The sequence below is a fragment of the Trichechus manatus genome, unplaced genomic scaffold (genome assembly GCF_000243295.1).
Source record: "Trichechus manatus latirostris isolate Lorelei unplaced genomic scaffold, TriManLat1.0 scaffold00058, whole genome shotgun sequence".
In the NCBI taxonomy this organism is placed as follows: Eukaryota; Metazoa; Chordata; class Mammalia; order Sirenia; family Trichechidae; genus Trichechus; species Trichechus manatus.
In genome coordinates this window covers 6,606,373-6,623,859 of record NW_004443994.1, presented here as the reverse complement: position 1 = coordinate 6,623,859, position 17,487 = coordinate 6,606,373, and the positions used below count along the sequence as shown (strand labels likewise).

Below are 17,487 nucleotides of genomic sequence, written 5' to 3'. Positions count from 1 at the left end.
TATATATACACATACACACATGCAGAGAGATTTGTTTCAAGGAAATGGCTCACACAGTTGTAAAGGCTGGCAAGTCCCAAATCCATGGGTCAGGCATTCCTGACACACGTGGTTGCAGGACTGATGAACCCCAAATCAGCAGGTCACATGGCAGGCTGCTGTGTCAGGTCCTGAGAACTAGAGGTCAGAGGATGACGAGTCAGATGCAGGATCAAGAGAGAACGAGCTTTGCCAGAACATCCATATATATTGGATAGTTTCCCCAAGGAAACTCCCGTTTCAGCTGATTGGCTGCTCACAACAGATCACATCATGGATAGTGACTACATCATATCTGCTGAAACACTGAGAATCATGGCCTAGCCAAGTTGACACATAACCTTACCCATCACAGTCCACCCCTTATCAACTTGGCACCTGTACACCTCTCTTTAAACCATAAATAATCTCTAAATAAAGACAATTATAAAGTTATACTTGCACCTAACATGATACAATGAACATATGTAAAACTGAAAACACACTAGTCCCATTTACGTCTTATATTTTATAATAAGTAATGGAATAAGGGAGAGACGAAAATAAAAGATACTTACCATATACATATATATGTATACACACACACACACACGTATAAGAAAACAAGGAAGAATACTAAAAACAATTACAGTCCTTGTTTCTGCAACTGGTCATGTGGTCGTAGTTGGTATTTAGAACTACCTTCTTCTGCCACCTATCCTGTATTCCCTTTGCCCTCAACAAGCACCTCAGTTGGTTATGGTTATTTGCCTGGTGGAGTGAACCAAACCTTCATTTCTGAAGAGTCTGGGCCGTTACTAGTCATGTTGGAATTGGGTTGCTGTAATTTTCCGTTAAGTTTAATTACAGGGCATGGTAGTACTAAGAGATGCCCTAAGGGATCTCCTATATTCCAGACATACTCTTCTTTACCTGTATTATACAACACCAATTAGATTTCCCCTTGGTAGTCAGGATTGCTCAGTCATCCCAGCCAGTATGCTAACTCCCTTCTTTGTCTGTTGATCCAGAGGTATGAAGAACCCAAAGTAGCCAGGTGAAATTCATAACTTCCGGTTCAATGGAATCAGTGTTGTGTCTCTGGTGGAAGCATTCCTCTCTTTGGAACTAAGGCCTCTAGACCCGCAGAACATGGGGTCATGGGGACAAGAAGCAAAAATGTTGCCAGTGGGTCAGTGGGGGCCACTCCCATTTCCACCCCTTGATTCCTGGAACTGTGAATCCTGGCTATGGGAGAAACAGCACCATATATTGGATGCTGGTTTAGAGCATACACAGCCTCCTGGAGAACATTGCCTGAACCCTGCAAGGTATTGCCACCTAGCTGATGCTGTAATTGTGTCTTTAGAAGGCCATTTCATCATTCTATCAAGCTTGCTACTTCAGGATGATGGGGAACATGGTAAGACCAGTGAATTCCATGGGCATGGGCCCATTGCCTCACTTCATTTGCTGTGAAGAGGGTCCCTTGATCTGAGGCACTGCTGTATGGGATACCATGATGGTGGATAAGATATTCTTTAAGTACACGGATAGTAGTTTTGGCAGAGGCATTGCATGCAGGGAAGGCAAATCCATATCCAGAGTAAGAGTCTGTCCCAGTAAGAATGAAACACTGCCTTTACCATGATGGAAGTGGTCTAATGTAATCAGTCTGCCACCAGGTTGCTGGCTGATTGCCTGTAGGAAGGGTGCCATATCAGGGACTCAGTGTTGGTCTCTGCTGCCGGCAGATTGGGCACTCAGCTGTGGCTGTAGCCAAGTCAGCTTTGATGAGTGGAAGTTCGTGTTGCCGAGCCCATGCATAACCTCCGTCCCTGCCACCATGGCCACTTTGTTCATGAGCCCATTGGGCAATGATAGGAATGGCTGTGGAAAGAAGCTCCCTGGTATCCACAGAGGATGTCATCCTATCCACTTGATTGTTAAAATCCTCCTCTGCTGAGGTCACCCTTTGGTGAGCATTCACATGTGTCACAAATCTCTTCACTTGTTTGGCCCATTCTGAGAGGTCTATCCAAATGCCTCTTCCCCATACCTCCTTGTCACTAATTTTCCAGTTGGATCCTTCCAAGTGCCTGATCATCCAGCCAAACCATTGGCCACAGCTCATGAATCAGTATACAGTTGCACATCTGGCCATTTCTCTTTCCAAGAAAAGTGAACAACCAGGTTCACTGCTTGAAGTACTGCCCATTGGGAAGATTTCCCTTCAACACTGTCCTTCAGGGAGGTCCCAGATAGGGGCTATAGTGCTGCCGCTCTCCACTTTCAAGTAGTGCCTGCATATTGTGCAGAACCATCTGTAAACCAGGCGTGAGTTTTCTCTGCTTCAGTCAACTGGTCATAAGGAACTCCCCATGAGGCCATAGGTGCAGACTGGGAGATGGAAGGTAATGTGACAGGAGTGGAGATGTTGGGCATTTGGGCCACTTCCTCATGCAACTTGTGCCTTCAGGTCCTACTCAGGCCCAATCTTGTGTATAACATTTCCATTTAATGATGGAGTGCTGCTGTGCACATGTAATTTTATGACTCTGTGGGGCAGAGAATACCCAGTTCGTGATGGGCAGCTCAGGCTGCATGGTGATTTGGTGTCCTGTGGTGAAGTGTTCAGTCTCTACTAAGGCCTAGTGAAAGACAGAAGCTGTTTCTCAAAAGGAGAGTAGTTATCTGCAGAGGATGGCAGGGCTTTGCCCCAAAATCATAAGGGTATGCTGTGATTCACCAATAGGGGCCTACCAGAGATTCCAGACAGCATTTCTATCTGCAACTGACACTTCAAGCACCATTGAATCAGCTGGATCATATGGCCCAAGTGGCAGAGCAGCTTGCATGGCAGTCTGAACATGTTGCAGAGCCTTCTCTTGTTCTGGACCCCACTCAAAAGTAGCTACTTTTCAAGTCACTTGAAAGATAGGCCAGAGTAGCACAACCAAATAAGGGATATATTGTCTCCAAAATCCACAGAGGCCCACTAGGCATTGTGCTTCCTTTTTAGTTGTAGGAGTTTCCAGATGCAACAACTTATCCTTCACTTCCGAAGGACTGTCTCGACATGCCCCACATCATTGGACCCCTAGAATTTTCACTGAGGTGGAAGGTGCCTGAATTTTTGCGGGATTAATTTCCCACCCTCTGGCACACACACATCTTACCAATAAGTCTAGAGTCATTGATACTTTTTCCTTACTAGGTCCAATCAGCATAACGTCATCAGTGTGACATCTTGTGGAAGGGAAAGGTGATCAAGGTCCCTGTGGACTAAATTATGACATAGAGCTGGAGAGTTGGTATACTTCCAAGGTAGGACAGTGAAGGTGTATTGCTGGCCTTGCCAGCTGAAGACAAACTGCTTCTGTAGTGGTCCTTGAAAACGGGAGTTGAGAAAAAGGTATTGACCAGATCAATAGCTGCATACAAGGTACCAGGAGATGTATTAATTTTCTCAAGCCATGAAACCACATCTAGAATAGCAGCTGCAATTGGAGTCATTACCTGGTTAGGTTTCCAGTAATCCACTGTTGTTTTCCAAGATCCATCTGTTTTTTGCACAGGTCAAATAGGTGAGTTGAATGGAGATGTGGTGGGAATCAGCACCCCTGCATCCTTCAAGTCCTTGATGGTGGCAGTAATCTCTGCCATCGCTCCAGGAATGCAGTATTGCTTTTGTTTACTATTTTCCTAGGTAAGGGCAGTTCTAATGGCTTCTGCTTGGCTATTTCTACCATAATAACCCTTACTCCATTTATCAGGGATCCAGTGTGGGAGTTCTCCCAGTACCTGATTATGTCTGTTCTAATTTTGCATTCTGGAACTGGGGTTCAGGAAGCCACTGGACCCACTGTGAGATGGACCTGATCTAAGACTCCATTAATAACCTGACCTCCATATTCCCCTCCTCTGTCTGGTGGGCCACAGTGACATTTTGGGTCTACTAAAATTAGTGTCAGTTCAGAGCCAGTGTCCAGTAATCCCTGAGAAGTTTATTTCCTTTTCCCCATGAAAGTCACTCTCATAAAAGGCCACAGATCCCTTTGGGGGAAGGCTGGGAGAGATTAGGAATATAAATCTTTTATAGTAATATAAATTTTTGTAGTGGGGTCTTTCCTCACGGGAACGCAGCCTTCCCTTCATTTAAGGGGTTGTGGGTCTGTCAGCTGGCTCAAGTCTGGGAATTGATTGAGGGGCCGTGACTCTCTATTTTGGTGATTTAAGTTAGATTGCCATTCACTTGACCTAGAATTCTTCTACTTGTACAGATCAAGTAAATATTTAGTAGATTTTCCATCTGTTTCACTCCTAGGGACACCATGACTAAGTAGCCAATGCCACAAGTCTTTATGAATCTGACTATTCTGATTACTGCTTTGACTCTGCTGTCCATTACGGTAACCACGCCCACCTTGTCTTTGTTGATTAAGTGCCACCACTTGGTCCCTACCACCACAGGTTGCCACCATCCAGTCAGCCCCATTGGAGTTAGGTGTCTTAATTTAGGTAGTGCAGTTCCCACTGTCAAATCTAACTTAAATAAAATAGCAATCACAGTAGTCTTCAAGGATGCTGGGGCCCTCTTCACAAATTTGTTCCTAACTGTTGTGGTACAAGGTGTGTCCTCTGAGCACCCAGTGGTGGGTCTGTGGGTCCAACATGATAAATCCATTCTAACATACAATTTTTTAAACCTTTGAATATATTCTTCTATAGTATGCCAAGGCAGGTTTGGCATTTTAACATGATTTAGTGTAGGCATCGCTTAATCCATGCTTCGGTGAACCAGCCGAATAAACTATTAGATCCTCTCCTAACCTCTTGAGCTGAAACACTGAATGAAGAATCTGTGCTTAGTGGGCCCATGTCAGTAAATTCAGACTGATCCAACTTTATGTTCCTTGCACCATTATCCCACACCCTTAATAGCTGTTCCCACACATATTCCCCAGGTTTCTGTTTGTATATGTTAGAAAAATCAAACAGTTCTTTTGAAGTTAAACATACCTCCTCCTGGTTTACGCTTTGGACTTCATCTCTTGGGGTTTGTTGGAACTTAAATCTAGTTATAGCTCTAGAAGCAAAAATGGGTGATAAGGGTGTGTCCTGGGGGCAGTCAGCAGAGTCTTGTAAGGCATCTGCCTCAGGCAGTGCCCCAGACATCACCGCAGGCTTCGCCCGAGGTGATATCTCAAAGACTCTTCAGGGACAGCTGGGTTAATCTCATCAGATGGTGGTGGAAGGGATAATGGTTTTACTTGGGATAGTGGCTTAGCATGCAAAGATGGAGTAATCTCTTCACATGGGAGTGGGAGGGCTGGTTCGGTTGGCAAGAGTGATTCGATGGAATTTAGGGGCTCAATGTCCCCAGCTTCCTGATTGTCTGCCCAAATGGCCCCATCCCAAGTGTCAGGATCCCATGTTGGGGATTCAGTTGGCACTGTATTTCAGCCACTCTTATGATAAAGACTCTGTTTTGTTTTCGGCAGTATCAGCTCTGTTCTACAAGAAATAAGGCTTTCTTTGAGGGCACGAGTGGCAGGTTTCAGGTCTTTTATGTGGTGCTTGAGCTGTGACTCCTGAGCTCATCTTTCTTCCACCACTTTGCCTAAAGAAAGCAGGACTAGCCAACCAGTTTCCTTATGCTTCCCTTTGTGACATAATTGTACAAAAGTATCAAATATGCAGTCATCCAGAGCCTTGTCTCTCACAAATATTTGATCTATTAGTGGTGATATTTTGCGTATTTCTATCGCCACCTCATGCCATGGATTAGCAGTACCCTCTTTACTACTGGAGGCAGAGTCATCAGCGACTTTAAATCTAGCCACACTTGAGAACCAATTCAGTAAACTCCTCATGATTTTGTTCTCCTAGAACTACTCTCGGTACCAAATATCTTAGGCTGTGTTCTCTAAAAAAGCAAAAACAGTGAAGTGTGTATATATAAATATATATACAGAGAGATTGATTTCAGGAAATGGTTCATGTAGTTGTGGAGGCTGGCAGGTCCCAAATCTGTGGGTCAAGTGTCAGGCTGGAGGCTTCTCCTGACTCATGTGGTTGCAGGGGCTAACAAACCCAAAATGAGCAAGTCAGATGGCAGGCTGCTGGCTCACAGGGCTGTGGGAGCTGGTGAATCCCAAAATCTGTAGGTCAGATGGCAGGCTACTGGCTCATGTACCAATAACCAGATGTCAGAGGATGACAAGTCAGATGCAGGATTGAGAGAGGGCGAGCTTTGTCAGAACGTCCATATATATTGGATACAGGCCACACCACCAAGGAAACTCCCCTTTCAACTGATCGGCTGCTCACAACAGATCATATCATGGATGGTGACTACATCATCTGCTGAACCACTGAGAATCATGGCCTAGCCAAGTTCACACATAACCTTAACCATCACATATGCTGACTATGAAATACCTATAAGGTTTTTAGGTAGGAGATACTTGGTAGACAGATGACAATACAGGTCTAGAGCTCAGAAGAGGAGTCCTGGTACAGGTCCAAAGTGAAGCTGTAGGAGTGGTTGAGGTCATATACAAAGATATGAGGCAAAAAAGAGTATTGGGGAAGGAACTGAGGTTCTTAGCCTTGTTTTGCATCAGGGTCAACTATGGAGCTTCTAAAAAAAGAAGCTGGCTAGCTCCACCCAGATTTTTTGTGCAATTTGTTTGTTAAGGACCAATTTTATGATTCTTGAAAGTGTTATCTCTAATTAGTGACTATGGGCTATTGGAATGACACCTGTTGTTTTTAGATGCCATTGAGTCAATTTTGACTCATAGCAACCCCATGTGACAGAGTAGAACTGCCCATAGGGTTTGCTTGGCTGTAATCGTTACAGGAGCAGATTACCAGGTCTTTCTTCCGCAGAACCACTGGGTGGGTTCAAACCACCAGCCTTTCTCTTAGCAGCTGAGGGCTTAATGTTGTGCCACCAGGGCTCCTTTCTACTCAGACTTTCTGAATCATACTCTAGAGGATGGGGTCCAGACAGGTACATTGTAATGTGCACCAATAATTGAAGATCATTGGTTTTTAAAGAATGAGTAGAAGAGGAGCCAGTGAAAGAGACTGAAAGATGAGTCAGAGGAGATGGATGAGAACAAATATATATGACAGAGAACAAGTAAGGAGAGAGAATTTAGATAAAAAGAGGCCGCTAGTGTTGGCCACTGGTGATGATAAATCAAGTCTCTGGATGGCACAAACTGTTTGCCGTTGGCTACTAACCTAAAAGTTGGCGGTTCAAACTCAACTGGTGGCACCATGGAAGAAAGGCCTGGCAATCTGCTTCCATAAAGATTACAGCCAAGAAAACCCTATGGAGCAGTTCTACTCTGTAACACATGGGGTTGACTTGGCGTGGGAATCACCTCGAAGGCAATGGGTTTGGTTTGGTTTTGGTGACCATAATGGGAGGCATTACAGGGCAGTGTCTGAAGACCTCACAGATAAGGCCCCTCGTTTGGGCAGTGTCTCCTGTGTCCCATACTTGCTCAGTTTCAACGCCTCTTCCACTTTCCTTTGAGTCTGGTGACCCTGTAGCTGGGTGGTTTGACAGATTGCCCTGTCTTCTTTACTTTCAGATCAAGTTTTCCCTCCCACGTGCAACATAGGGAAGAATTTTCTCTCTCTCAATTACCTTGCTGAGTACCTTCAGCCCAAGGCAGCAGAAGGGTGTGTGATGTCCAGCCAGCCCCGGGATAAGGAAGTACACATCATCGAGTTAATCACCCCCAGCTCTAACCCCTACAGGTAATGTGAGTGTGAATGTGTGCACGTGTGGGTTCTCTCCTGAACCGAGATGAAAGTGAGGATCTTTCCTGATTTGAGGAGGGGGCAGGCAGCCCTCCATATGTAGGAGGGAGGGAACCATTGGTGATTAGGGAGTGGCTCACAGAAGCTTTGAAGAAGGGAGTAATGGCACCAGTGGTGCATTTTATTTTTCACATCTGTCTGTAGATCTCTCATATTCTGGGTGAGTTCCTGAAGCCTATTGTAGACTTCTGAGTACTAATTATAGGACACAGCTCGTCTAGCTCCATCATTATCCCCCTTGGCTGAAGTTATCCCTGATAAGAAAATTATAAAGTAAGATCTTATTAATTACCATTTTAATAAGTCTCTTTTTAATAAAGACCTGTTTATAGTGTCCTCAGAGTGTTTTTGCACTCAAAACTGTTGCTTTAAAGCTGTGTGTGTGTGTGTGTGTGTGGTGGGGTGGGGTGGCCCTTTGTGGCGATATGTAAAGAGCCATTAGATAGAATAACTTGTGTTCTTGCTCTCCCTCTCCCACCCTCATCTTCCTGCCCCTGGGCTGGAAATTTGACCCTCCTGTCACTCTGAGTCAGAATCGGCTCAATGGCAGCGGGCTTTGATTTTCAAGAATGATGGAACCCTGGTGGCAGAGTGATTAAAGCACTCTGCCGCTAACCAAAAGATCGATGGTTCAAACCCACCAGCCACTCTGCAGGAGAAAGATGTGGCACTCTACTTCAATAAAGATTTACAGCCTTAGAAACCCTACAGGGTAGTTCTACTCTGTTCTGTAGGGTCACTGTAAGTCGGAATTGACTCGACTGCAGTGAGGTTTTATCAAGAATGATTAGGGAATTGAAAACTGAAAGAAAAAAGGGAACATATAAACCCTGCTCTCATTTTAGCCTACATTTTATGTGAACTAGTGACTTACAAATTTAAATTTGTTATAGAATTATTTAATTTTGTTGTTGTTGAGAATATACACAACAAAACATACACCAATTCAACTGTTTCTACATGTGCAATTCAGTGACATTGATTACATTCTTCAAGTTGTACAACCATTCTCACCTTCTTTTTCTGAGTTGTTCCTCCCCCATTAACATAAACTCACTGCCCTGTAAGGTTCCTATCATCTTTCGAGAGCATTATGCTTAAAATAGCATAATGCTCAAGGTAGACCTTTTTTACTAGTTAAGCTAAACTATTGTTTGGTTTTAAGAAGACTTCAGAGGATATTTTTGGTTTAAGTTTTAAAGATTACCTCGGGGCAATAGTTTCAAAGGTTCACCCTGCCCCCTTGGCTCCAGAAAGTCTGGAGTTGATGACGATTTAAAATTCTGTTCTGCATTTTCCGCCTTTTGACCAGGATTCTCCTATAGAATCTTTGATCAAAATATTCAGTAATGGTAGCTGGACACCATCCAGTTCTTCTGGTCTCATGGCAGAGGAGGCAGTTGTTCATGGAGGCAATTAGCCATGCATTCCATACCCTCCTCCTATTCCCAACTCTCCTTCTTCTGTTGCTCCAGGCAAATAGAGACCAGTTGTCATGTCTTGGATGACCGCATGCAATCTTTTAAGACCCCGGGCACTACACAACAAACTAGGAGGTAGAACAGAGGCAGTAAACGAGTTATTAGGCCAGTTAACTGGGATGTCCCATGAAACCATGACCCTAAACCTCCAACCCAAGGAATCAAATTCCATGAGGCTTTTGGTTGTATGTAAGCAGACTCAGCAGCTATTCGTTTTGTTATGTTGTAAATATGTCTATCACACTTTTACCAGTTAAACTTTTTATAGGTATACAACTTATTGACAGCAGTTGCAGTAATCAGCTGTGCAACCCTACCCTTAATCAATGCGATATTTCCATGACCTTTAGCCATATCTTTCCCCTCCCTCCTGTCCCTGGTAACCATTAATAAACTTTAGTCTCTATACATTTAATATAATATTTGTCTTTCTGTGACTGACTTATTTCAGTCAGCATAATGTTTTCAAGCTCCATCCATATTATATCATATATCAAGACTGTTTCTTCTACTGGCTGAGTAGTATTCCCTTGTATATATGTACCACATTTTGTTTATCCATTCATCTGTTGATAGGCATTTAGGTTGTTCCACCTTTTGGCTATTGTGAATAGTGCTACAATGAACATTGGTGTACAAGTCTCTTCAGTTTCTGCTTTCAAGTCTTTTGGGTATATACCTAGGAGTGGAATTGCTGGGTCATATGATAGTTCTATTTTTAGTTTTTTGAGAAACTGTCACACTGTTTTTCACAACGGGTGTACATTTTGCATTCCCACCAGCAGTGGTTAACCCACTGCTGCTGAGTCAATTCCGAGTCATAGCGACCAAAGGACAGAGTAGAACTACCCCACAGGGTTTCCAGGAAGCAGCTGGTAGATTCGAACTGCCAACCTTTTATTTAGCAGCTGTAGTTCTTAACCACTATGCCACCAGGGCTCTAGCAGTGGTTAAGGGTCCCAATTTCCCCACATCTTCGCCAACATTTATTTTCTGTGTTTTTTAATCTTAGCCATCCTTCAAAAAAAAAGACTCATTGCCATAGAGTCAATTCCAAGTTATAATGACCCTATAGGACAGGGTAGAACCGCCCCATACAGTTTCCCAGGAGCGGCTGGTAGATTCAAACTGTCGACCATTTGGTTAGAAGCCAAGCCCTTAACCACTGCACCGCCAGGGCTCCTAGCCATCCTAGTAGGAGTTAAATTGTATCTCATTGTGGTTTTGATTTGTATCTCTCTGATGGCTAATGATGTGGAGCATCTTTTCATGTGTTTGGTGGCCATTTGAATATCCTCTTTGGTGAAATGTCTATTCAAGTCCTTTGCTCATTTTATGATTGGGTTATTTTGTCTTTTTGTTGTTGTCAAAATTTTATGTATATTTTGGTTATTAGATTCTTATAGGCTATATGATTTCTGAAGATTTTCTCCAAGTTGGTAGCTTGTCTTTCTTTTCATTTTTTTGGTAGAGTCTTGATAAACAAAAGTTTTTAATTTTTATGAGGTCTTGTTTATTTATTTTGTCTTTTGCTGTTTGTACTTTTGTTACTATACTAGATAATCCATTGTTAAAAGCTAGGCTAGACAACGTTGCCCCTACATTTTCATCTAAGAATTTTATGGTTTGTTTTTTTTGCACATTTAGGTCCTTAATCCATTTTGAATTTGTTTTTGTGTATGGTGTGAAGAATGGTACCGGTTTCATTTTTCTGCATGTGGGAATCCAATTTTCTCAGTACCGTTTATTGAAAAAAAATCTTCTTTCCCCATCAGATGGACTTAGCACCCTTGTGAAACATCAGCTGACCATGGATGTGTGGTTTTATTTCTGGACTCTCAACTCTGTTCCCTTGGTCTGTGTGTCTATTGTTATACCACTGCCAGGCTATTTTGATTAATATAACTGTATAATATGTTTTAACATCAGGAAGTGTGAATCCTCCTACTTTGTTCTTCTCTTTCAATATTGCTTTAGCTATTTAGGGCCTCTTTTCCATTCCACGTAAAGTTGGCATTGGTTTTTTCATTTCTGTAAAGAAAGCTGTTAGAATTTTGACTGGGATTGCATTGAATCTGTGGATTGCTTTGGGTAGTAGTGTAGTCCTTCATGTGCTTGGTTAGATTTATTCCTAGGTATTTTATTCTCCTAGATGCTATGTTGTAGAATGATTTAAAAGTTAACATTCGAATCAAATTTTGATTTCAAAAGCGAATAAGCTACGTATTGGTTTTGGTAAGATTTCACTCTGTCCCACATAAAGAATTTTGTGGAAAATTAAAAGGGAATGGGGGTAGAAGCAATCTGACAAGTGCACTTAGATATTAAGCCTCAGGCTTCATTCGAGCATACCATTCATTTTATGCTTTACAAGTGTATAAAACCAAGATGGAAATAAAGATTTTTCCCTTAAATTCATAATGACAGAGATGTTATTCTTTGGTTAAAAAAAAACTCTTTTATACTGAATTCTTAGAAATTTGGGTTGTGTTCATCAATTTTCCAGTAATCAGTTGGTTGACCATCTGTTTTCTTTATTTTAAAAACAGTATATCCAGAAGTTTTGGAAAGTAAATGCAGATTTGATTCCGTAGCAGTGTTAATGGCTTAAACAAACCTTATATAAGTCAAGAAATTCTCTAGCCTTTTACCTCTTACTTTATTCTGAGGTTTCCTAACTTTTTACCACCACGCCTTCCACATCCCTGCCACTCCGCACTCACCAAACTGCCACTCACTTCCGGTTTTGAAGGAATTTGAACACATCACATGTTGGAAAGTTACATCTTCAAGGTGTTGAAGGTTGGAAAAGCAACAATTCTGCTTCAGAAGTAAATTCCTGGTTTCTTCAAGTCCATTTCAAACAGTGGCTGCGTTAAGTAACCACTTCTTTTTTTTTTTTTTTCCCAGAGAAAAGTTTTAGTGGCTTATTATCAGCAGGCATGTGTTTCTATTGTTATGTAAAATCATTTTGTTATGTGTGCAATAACAATCTGTTTTGCACATGTCATTTGCCTGGGATGCACTCCAGCTTTTTAATCAACTGGCCAGACATTGGAAACACGAAGACTTGGAAGAGGGGAGATAGTTGCAACTTTCTGGCATTTGGGTCCTAAGTTTGCCTTTGTTTTCCATTCACAGTGCTTTCCAGGTGGATATAATAATTGACGTAAGACCTTTTCAAAAGGATTCTGAAGTGGTCAAAAATCTCATCCTGATCTTGAAGTGCAAAAAGTCTGTCAACTGGGTGATCAAATCTTTCGATATTAAGGGAAGCCTGAAAATTATTGTAAGTTGGAACATTTCTTTGTTTTGATGATTGGCAATAATTTAAGTTGTTGCTTATATATGTTATTTTTCTAAAGATCCTATCTCTTTGGGCTTTCTCTAAGGTCTTTCAATTATTTTTCACTCTGCAAAATAGTCTGCTCCTTGGTTTCTCCTGACAAGGGCAGATGGTGTGGTGGTTAGAAGCCTGAATGCTGGGGTCAGGACAGCCCCAGGTTTGAGTCCAGGCTCTGCCATTTACAAATTGTGAACTTGGGCAAGTCCGTTAACCTCTCTGGACTCCAGTTGTCTCATATGTGAAATTCCTGAAATGTATAAGTCTGCTCTCCAGTCATAGTTGTCGAGTTGGCCCCTGACTTATGGTGACCCCAGGCACAACAGGATCAGACCATTATGATCCATAGGGTTTTCACTGGCTGATTTTTTTGGAAGTAGATTGCCAGGCTTTTCTTCCTCATCTGTCTTAGTCTGGAAGCTTCACTGAAAGCTGTTCAGCTTTATAGCAGCACAGAAGCCTCCACTGACAGATGGGTGGTGACTATGCATGAGGTGCATTGGCCAGGAATTGCACTCAGGTCTCCCGCGTGGAAGGCAAGAATTCTATCATTGAACCACCACTGCCTGCCCCTAGTTATAGTCAGTGTAGAATAATGAATGTCTCTGTCATGAAAGGTTTAATCATGTTCATTATTCAAGTCATAGTAAATGTAGAATAATGAACGTAATTAAACCTTTATGACTGAGAGTCCTGCGAGGGCCTCCGTGTCATGGTCCTGTGTATCAGCTCTCACTTTGGGGTTAGGTACTTAGGGAAGGTGTGGGAGATCAGGCTGACCCCAGTTCACGCCATGCACCTCTCTTTTTAAGATAAATACATGGTATTGACGTGTCTGTTGTCACTTGCTTGTAACTTCTAAGGGTGAAACACTGAAAAAAGAATCACAGTAACTGAGATGAGATTATGCTGCAAAAATATACCCCAGCCTCTTGCTTAAACATTCTATTTCATGAAGGAAATAAAGAGGCTTAGCTGGTTGACAGTATGGGCAGACAGCAGCTCGTTTCCTGAAAAGTTGAATGTTGAAATCTGATGAAAAAAATCTTATTTCAAATATGTTTAGGCGGTAAGTATTTGATGAAATATTGGAATGAATGATGTTGTAAGTTAAAAAAAAAAAAAAAAAGAAAATCCCTTTCCCCAGTTTTCAGAAGATAATTATCTCTTTAATATCTCTTCTGTAGATTTGAATTTTGGTACATTGTTCTTATGGCTTAAAATTGTGGCCTATTCCTCTTTTACTACCTTCATTGAATCAGTTGGGGTGGGTTTTATGTTTTCAGGATTTTGGAGGGGGGGATGCCTTTGATTTTGGTATTATTCATTCATTCACAGCACCTTCCCGTGGGATACAGCTGTGAACAAAGCCAACAGTTCCCTAGGCAACGTCATGTAACAGCACTTGCCAGAGGCAGCAGACAAAGCCACGAGCACACACATCTTAATTTTAAAGTAATAGTTTCTGGTTCCTGTGGTTTTTTTTTAAACGTTGAGAGAATCCCAATAAGCCATCATGTGTAATGGTGATACATTAATTTGGTGCTGAGCACAGAGCCTAGCCGTGATTTTCTGAAGTCGGAGCTGTTTTGATGGCCTTCCCTGGCATGGCATGAGGGGTGTTGGTGACCTGAGGTGTCTGCTGTTTTTGCTGCCTGGCACACCAACCAAATGTTTTTAATTTCAGAATAACAAAAACAGGAAAGGGGATCATGCTTTGAAAGGCGAAAACATACGGTACTTTTTAAGTCCCTGCTGGAGTTCTTGTGTAAATGTTCTTTCGGCTCTGACCCTGCAATGGCTCTTTCTGTCCCTGAGTGTGTGTGCCTGGTCCATGGCACTCATGGAGCTCGTGCTGAATGTCTCCACGTCTCATAGGAATCAGAAAGGTTAGAAATGAGGTCTCTCATCCCAGTACAAGATCTGTTTATATTCCTCTCCTTGGCTGTACTCCTGTTCCAGGCCAATTTTGGACAATGCATGACAACATTACTAAACAGTTAGGTAATGTTTCATGATGTTCTTTTTTATTTCCCCAATCACTTTCATGCTTTGTGATTTCCTAACTCCCTGTCTCAGATGTGAATCCTGGCTGTGCTAAGGGGAAAGGTATCTGCTAAGAGAAAGGCACAAGTTAGTGCCTAGAAAAGGGGAGTTGTTTTATAGTGACCTTGTTTCTGGTATTTTCTTTAGAGACAGTATGGTGGAGTGGAAAGGATCCTGGCTTTGGTGCCAGGTAGGGCTGGATTCAAATCCCATCTCCAGTTGCCATTAATCCCAATAGATATTGAGCAGTTTAATTGAGTCTATTTCCTCACCTGTGAAATGGGTCTGATGATAGTACTCACCTTGAGAGTTAGAGTGAGGCTTAGCTGAGTTCACTCATTCATTCAAGAAGTATTTGTTAAGTGACTATATACTACTAGTATTTTACCTAAAGGGCTCAGCACAGTTCCTGCACATGGTCAGTTCCTAGTTATATGTGCTACTTAACTTCTGTGAGTCTCCGGTTCCCCATCCCTAATGAAGGAACAGTAATGCCTATCTCCTTTTGTTGAGAGAATTAAATAAGATAACATAGGGAAAGCATAGTGCCTGGCATGAAAAGGGGATTCTTCTTCCCTCCATAAGCAATCCCTTAAATGTGTATCTATAGCAACTATTATGATACTTCTCTAAAGAAAGTGAAAACAAAGAAAAATGTCCACTAAAGGAATTATGGACCTTTCCTGGAAAGAATTAGTGGGGTGCATTTAAAGAAAACACTGTTAAACATGGCGTGGCATGTGCACATGTGTGTTAGGCAGGTTATGGGCAGAACGTGTTCTCCAAATGACAGAATAATCAAAAAGAGACACAAAGGACCGTGCTGTGGGCAAGAATGGGAATACTGGAAGTGTCCACATTGCTATGCCCAGCCCTGGCTTATTTTTCAGGCCCCTTTATGGACTATGCATAATCACTTTTATGGCAGGAAGAACCTCTGAGATATAAAGCAATAGCTGGAGAAACCACGTTAGAGATTTCCTGTGGTACTATTTCATGTGGCCTCAGGACTTCACGATTGGTGATGGCCAGCTTGTTCTTTGAAAAGACATTTGAAAAATCTTAGTGAGAATACACATTGCACTCTCTGGCTGCCCCCTTCCCCCCATCCCCTAATGAGTTCTAATGCCATGGTGGGGGAGAAGGGAGGAAGACATTCAGGCTCTTTACCTGCTTCTCATCTTTCAGGAAGATGTGGCTAGGAAGGATGGTGGTGAAGTTCCATGGAGGTTGAGAAAGCCTGGGGACTCCTAGAACTATAGGGTGAGAGAAATTTGCTCAACGCTGGAACCAACTTGCCTGCCATTGTTCCAAGCCTTGCTGCTTTACAAAGGTGTAGATAGATTTCTAGCCTTGTAAATCACTAGGCATAGTCAATATGCATAGTACTGACAGCTCCTGGGTTTAATGTGGAAAGGTGTAAACAGATCATTCCATGTTGGTACAAAGCACAGGTGGCAGTTATGCTGATAGTATTCTGGAAATACAATATTTTCTTAGCTGTGCAACAACATGAAAGACTACGGCAGATGAGGCCAGGCAGTATTGTTGCAATCCCAGCCAATGAAAATGATGTGCTGCTTTGAAAGGCTGGAAGAAGCTGTGCCTTGGAAGAAACTATGTTGACTAAATGAATAAAGAGTTCGAAGAACAAACTGGTAAACGACAACTATGGTAAATGCTAGAACACATACAATTTTGCAACAACAGTAATAACAAGCAAAAAATATGTGAATGGTTACATGGGTAGATATGTATGCTATATGGTTGTGGGAGGGTGTATGGAAGTACATACGCATATATATAGATACATTTATGGGCACATGTATGTACATATTTGTGCTGCATATATATTCATATATACAATAAAGCATGTAGGGCGCATGGTTAGGGATACTTCCTAGACATATCCAAACACCTCGTGGGATTGATTTACTAGGTTTGAAGGCTCAGGACCATAGTCTCATATATCAACTGACATAACTTAATCATAAAGATAATTTTCTTCCTAGTTTGGTGAGTAGCATCTGGGGTCTTAAAAGCTTGAGAGCGGCCTTCTAAGATATAACTATTGGTCTCTTCATGTCCGGAGCAAAGAAGAGTGAAGGAAATCAAACACTCAAGGAAGAAATTAGTCCACAGGACTATTGGCCCACGCGAACCGTAGCCTGTTCTAGCCGGAAGAACTAGATGGTGCCTGGCTACCACCACCAACCGTTCTAGCCAGGGACATAATAGAAGGTCCCAGTTAGAATGGGAGAAAAGTGTAGAACAAAACTCAAATTCTTAAAAAAGCCCAGACTTACTGGACTGATAGAGACTAGAGGAACTCTTGAGACTATTGCCCTAACATACCCTTTTAACCTGGAACTGAAGGCATTCCCGGAAGTCACCTTTCAGCCAAATAATAGAGTGGCCTCTAAAATAAACAACAATGCCCATGAGGAATGTGTTGCTTTAAACAGCCAACCATATAAGACCAAATGGTCCACATTTACCCAAAAGCAAAGATGAGAAGGCAAATAGGGGCAGGGAAAATGGATGGATAGAAACAGGGCAGGCGGGGTGGCAATAATGAGAGTGCTGACACATTGCGGGTATTGTAACCAGTGTCATGGAACATTTTGTGTCTGAATTTTAATGGGAATCTAATTTGCTGTGTAAACTTTCACCAAAAACAATACAATATTTTAAAAAAAAAAAAAGAACGAATTGGATCCTTCTTTACTTCATTTTAGTTTTTTTTTTCTTTTT

General features: G+C 42.1%; 1 protein-coding gene across 3 annotated transcripts in view; it reads left to right on the top strand.

Moving 5' to 3' along the window:
- The window catches only part of TGFBR3 (transforming growth factor beta receptor 3), a 209,094-nt gene that overhangs the window by 150,249 nt on the left and 41,358 nt on the right, over nt 1-17,487 (top strand). For all 3 annotated transcript variants that reach the window (XM_004378731.2, XM_023733421.1, XM_023733420.1), the window contains 2 exons: nt 7,632-7,800; nt 12,486-12,633. In XM_004378731.2, coding sequence (XP_004378788.1) covers nt 7,632-7,800; nt 12,486-12,633 — 317 coding nt within the window. The remainder of the gene's footprint in view (nt 1-7,631; nt 7,801-12,485; nt 12,634-17,487) is intronic.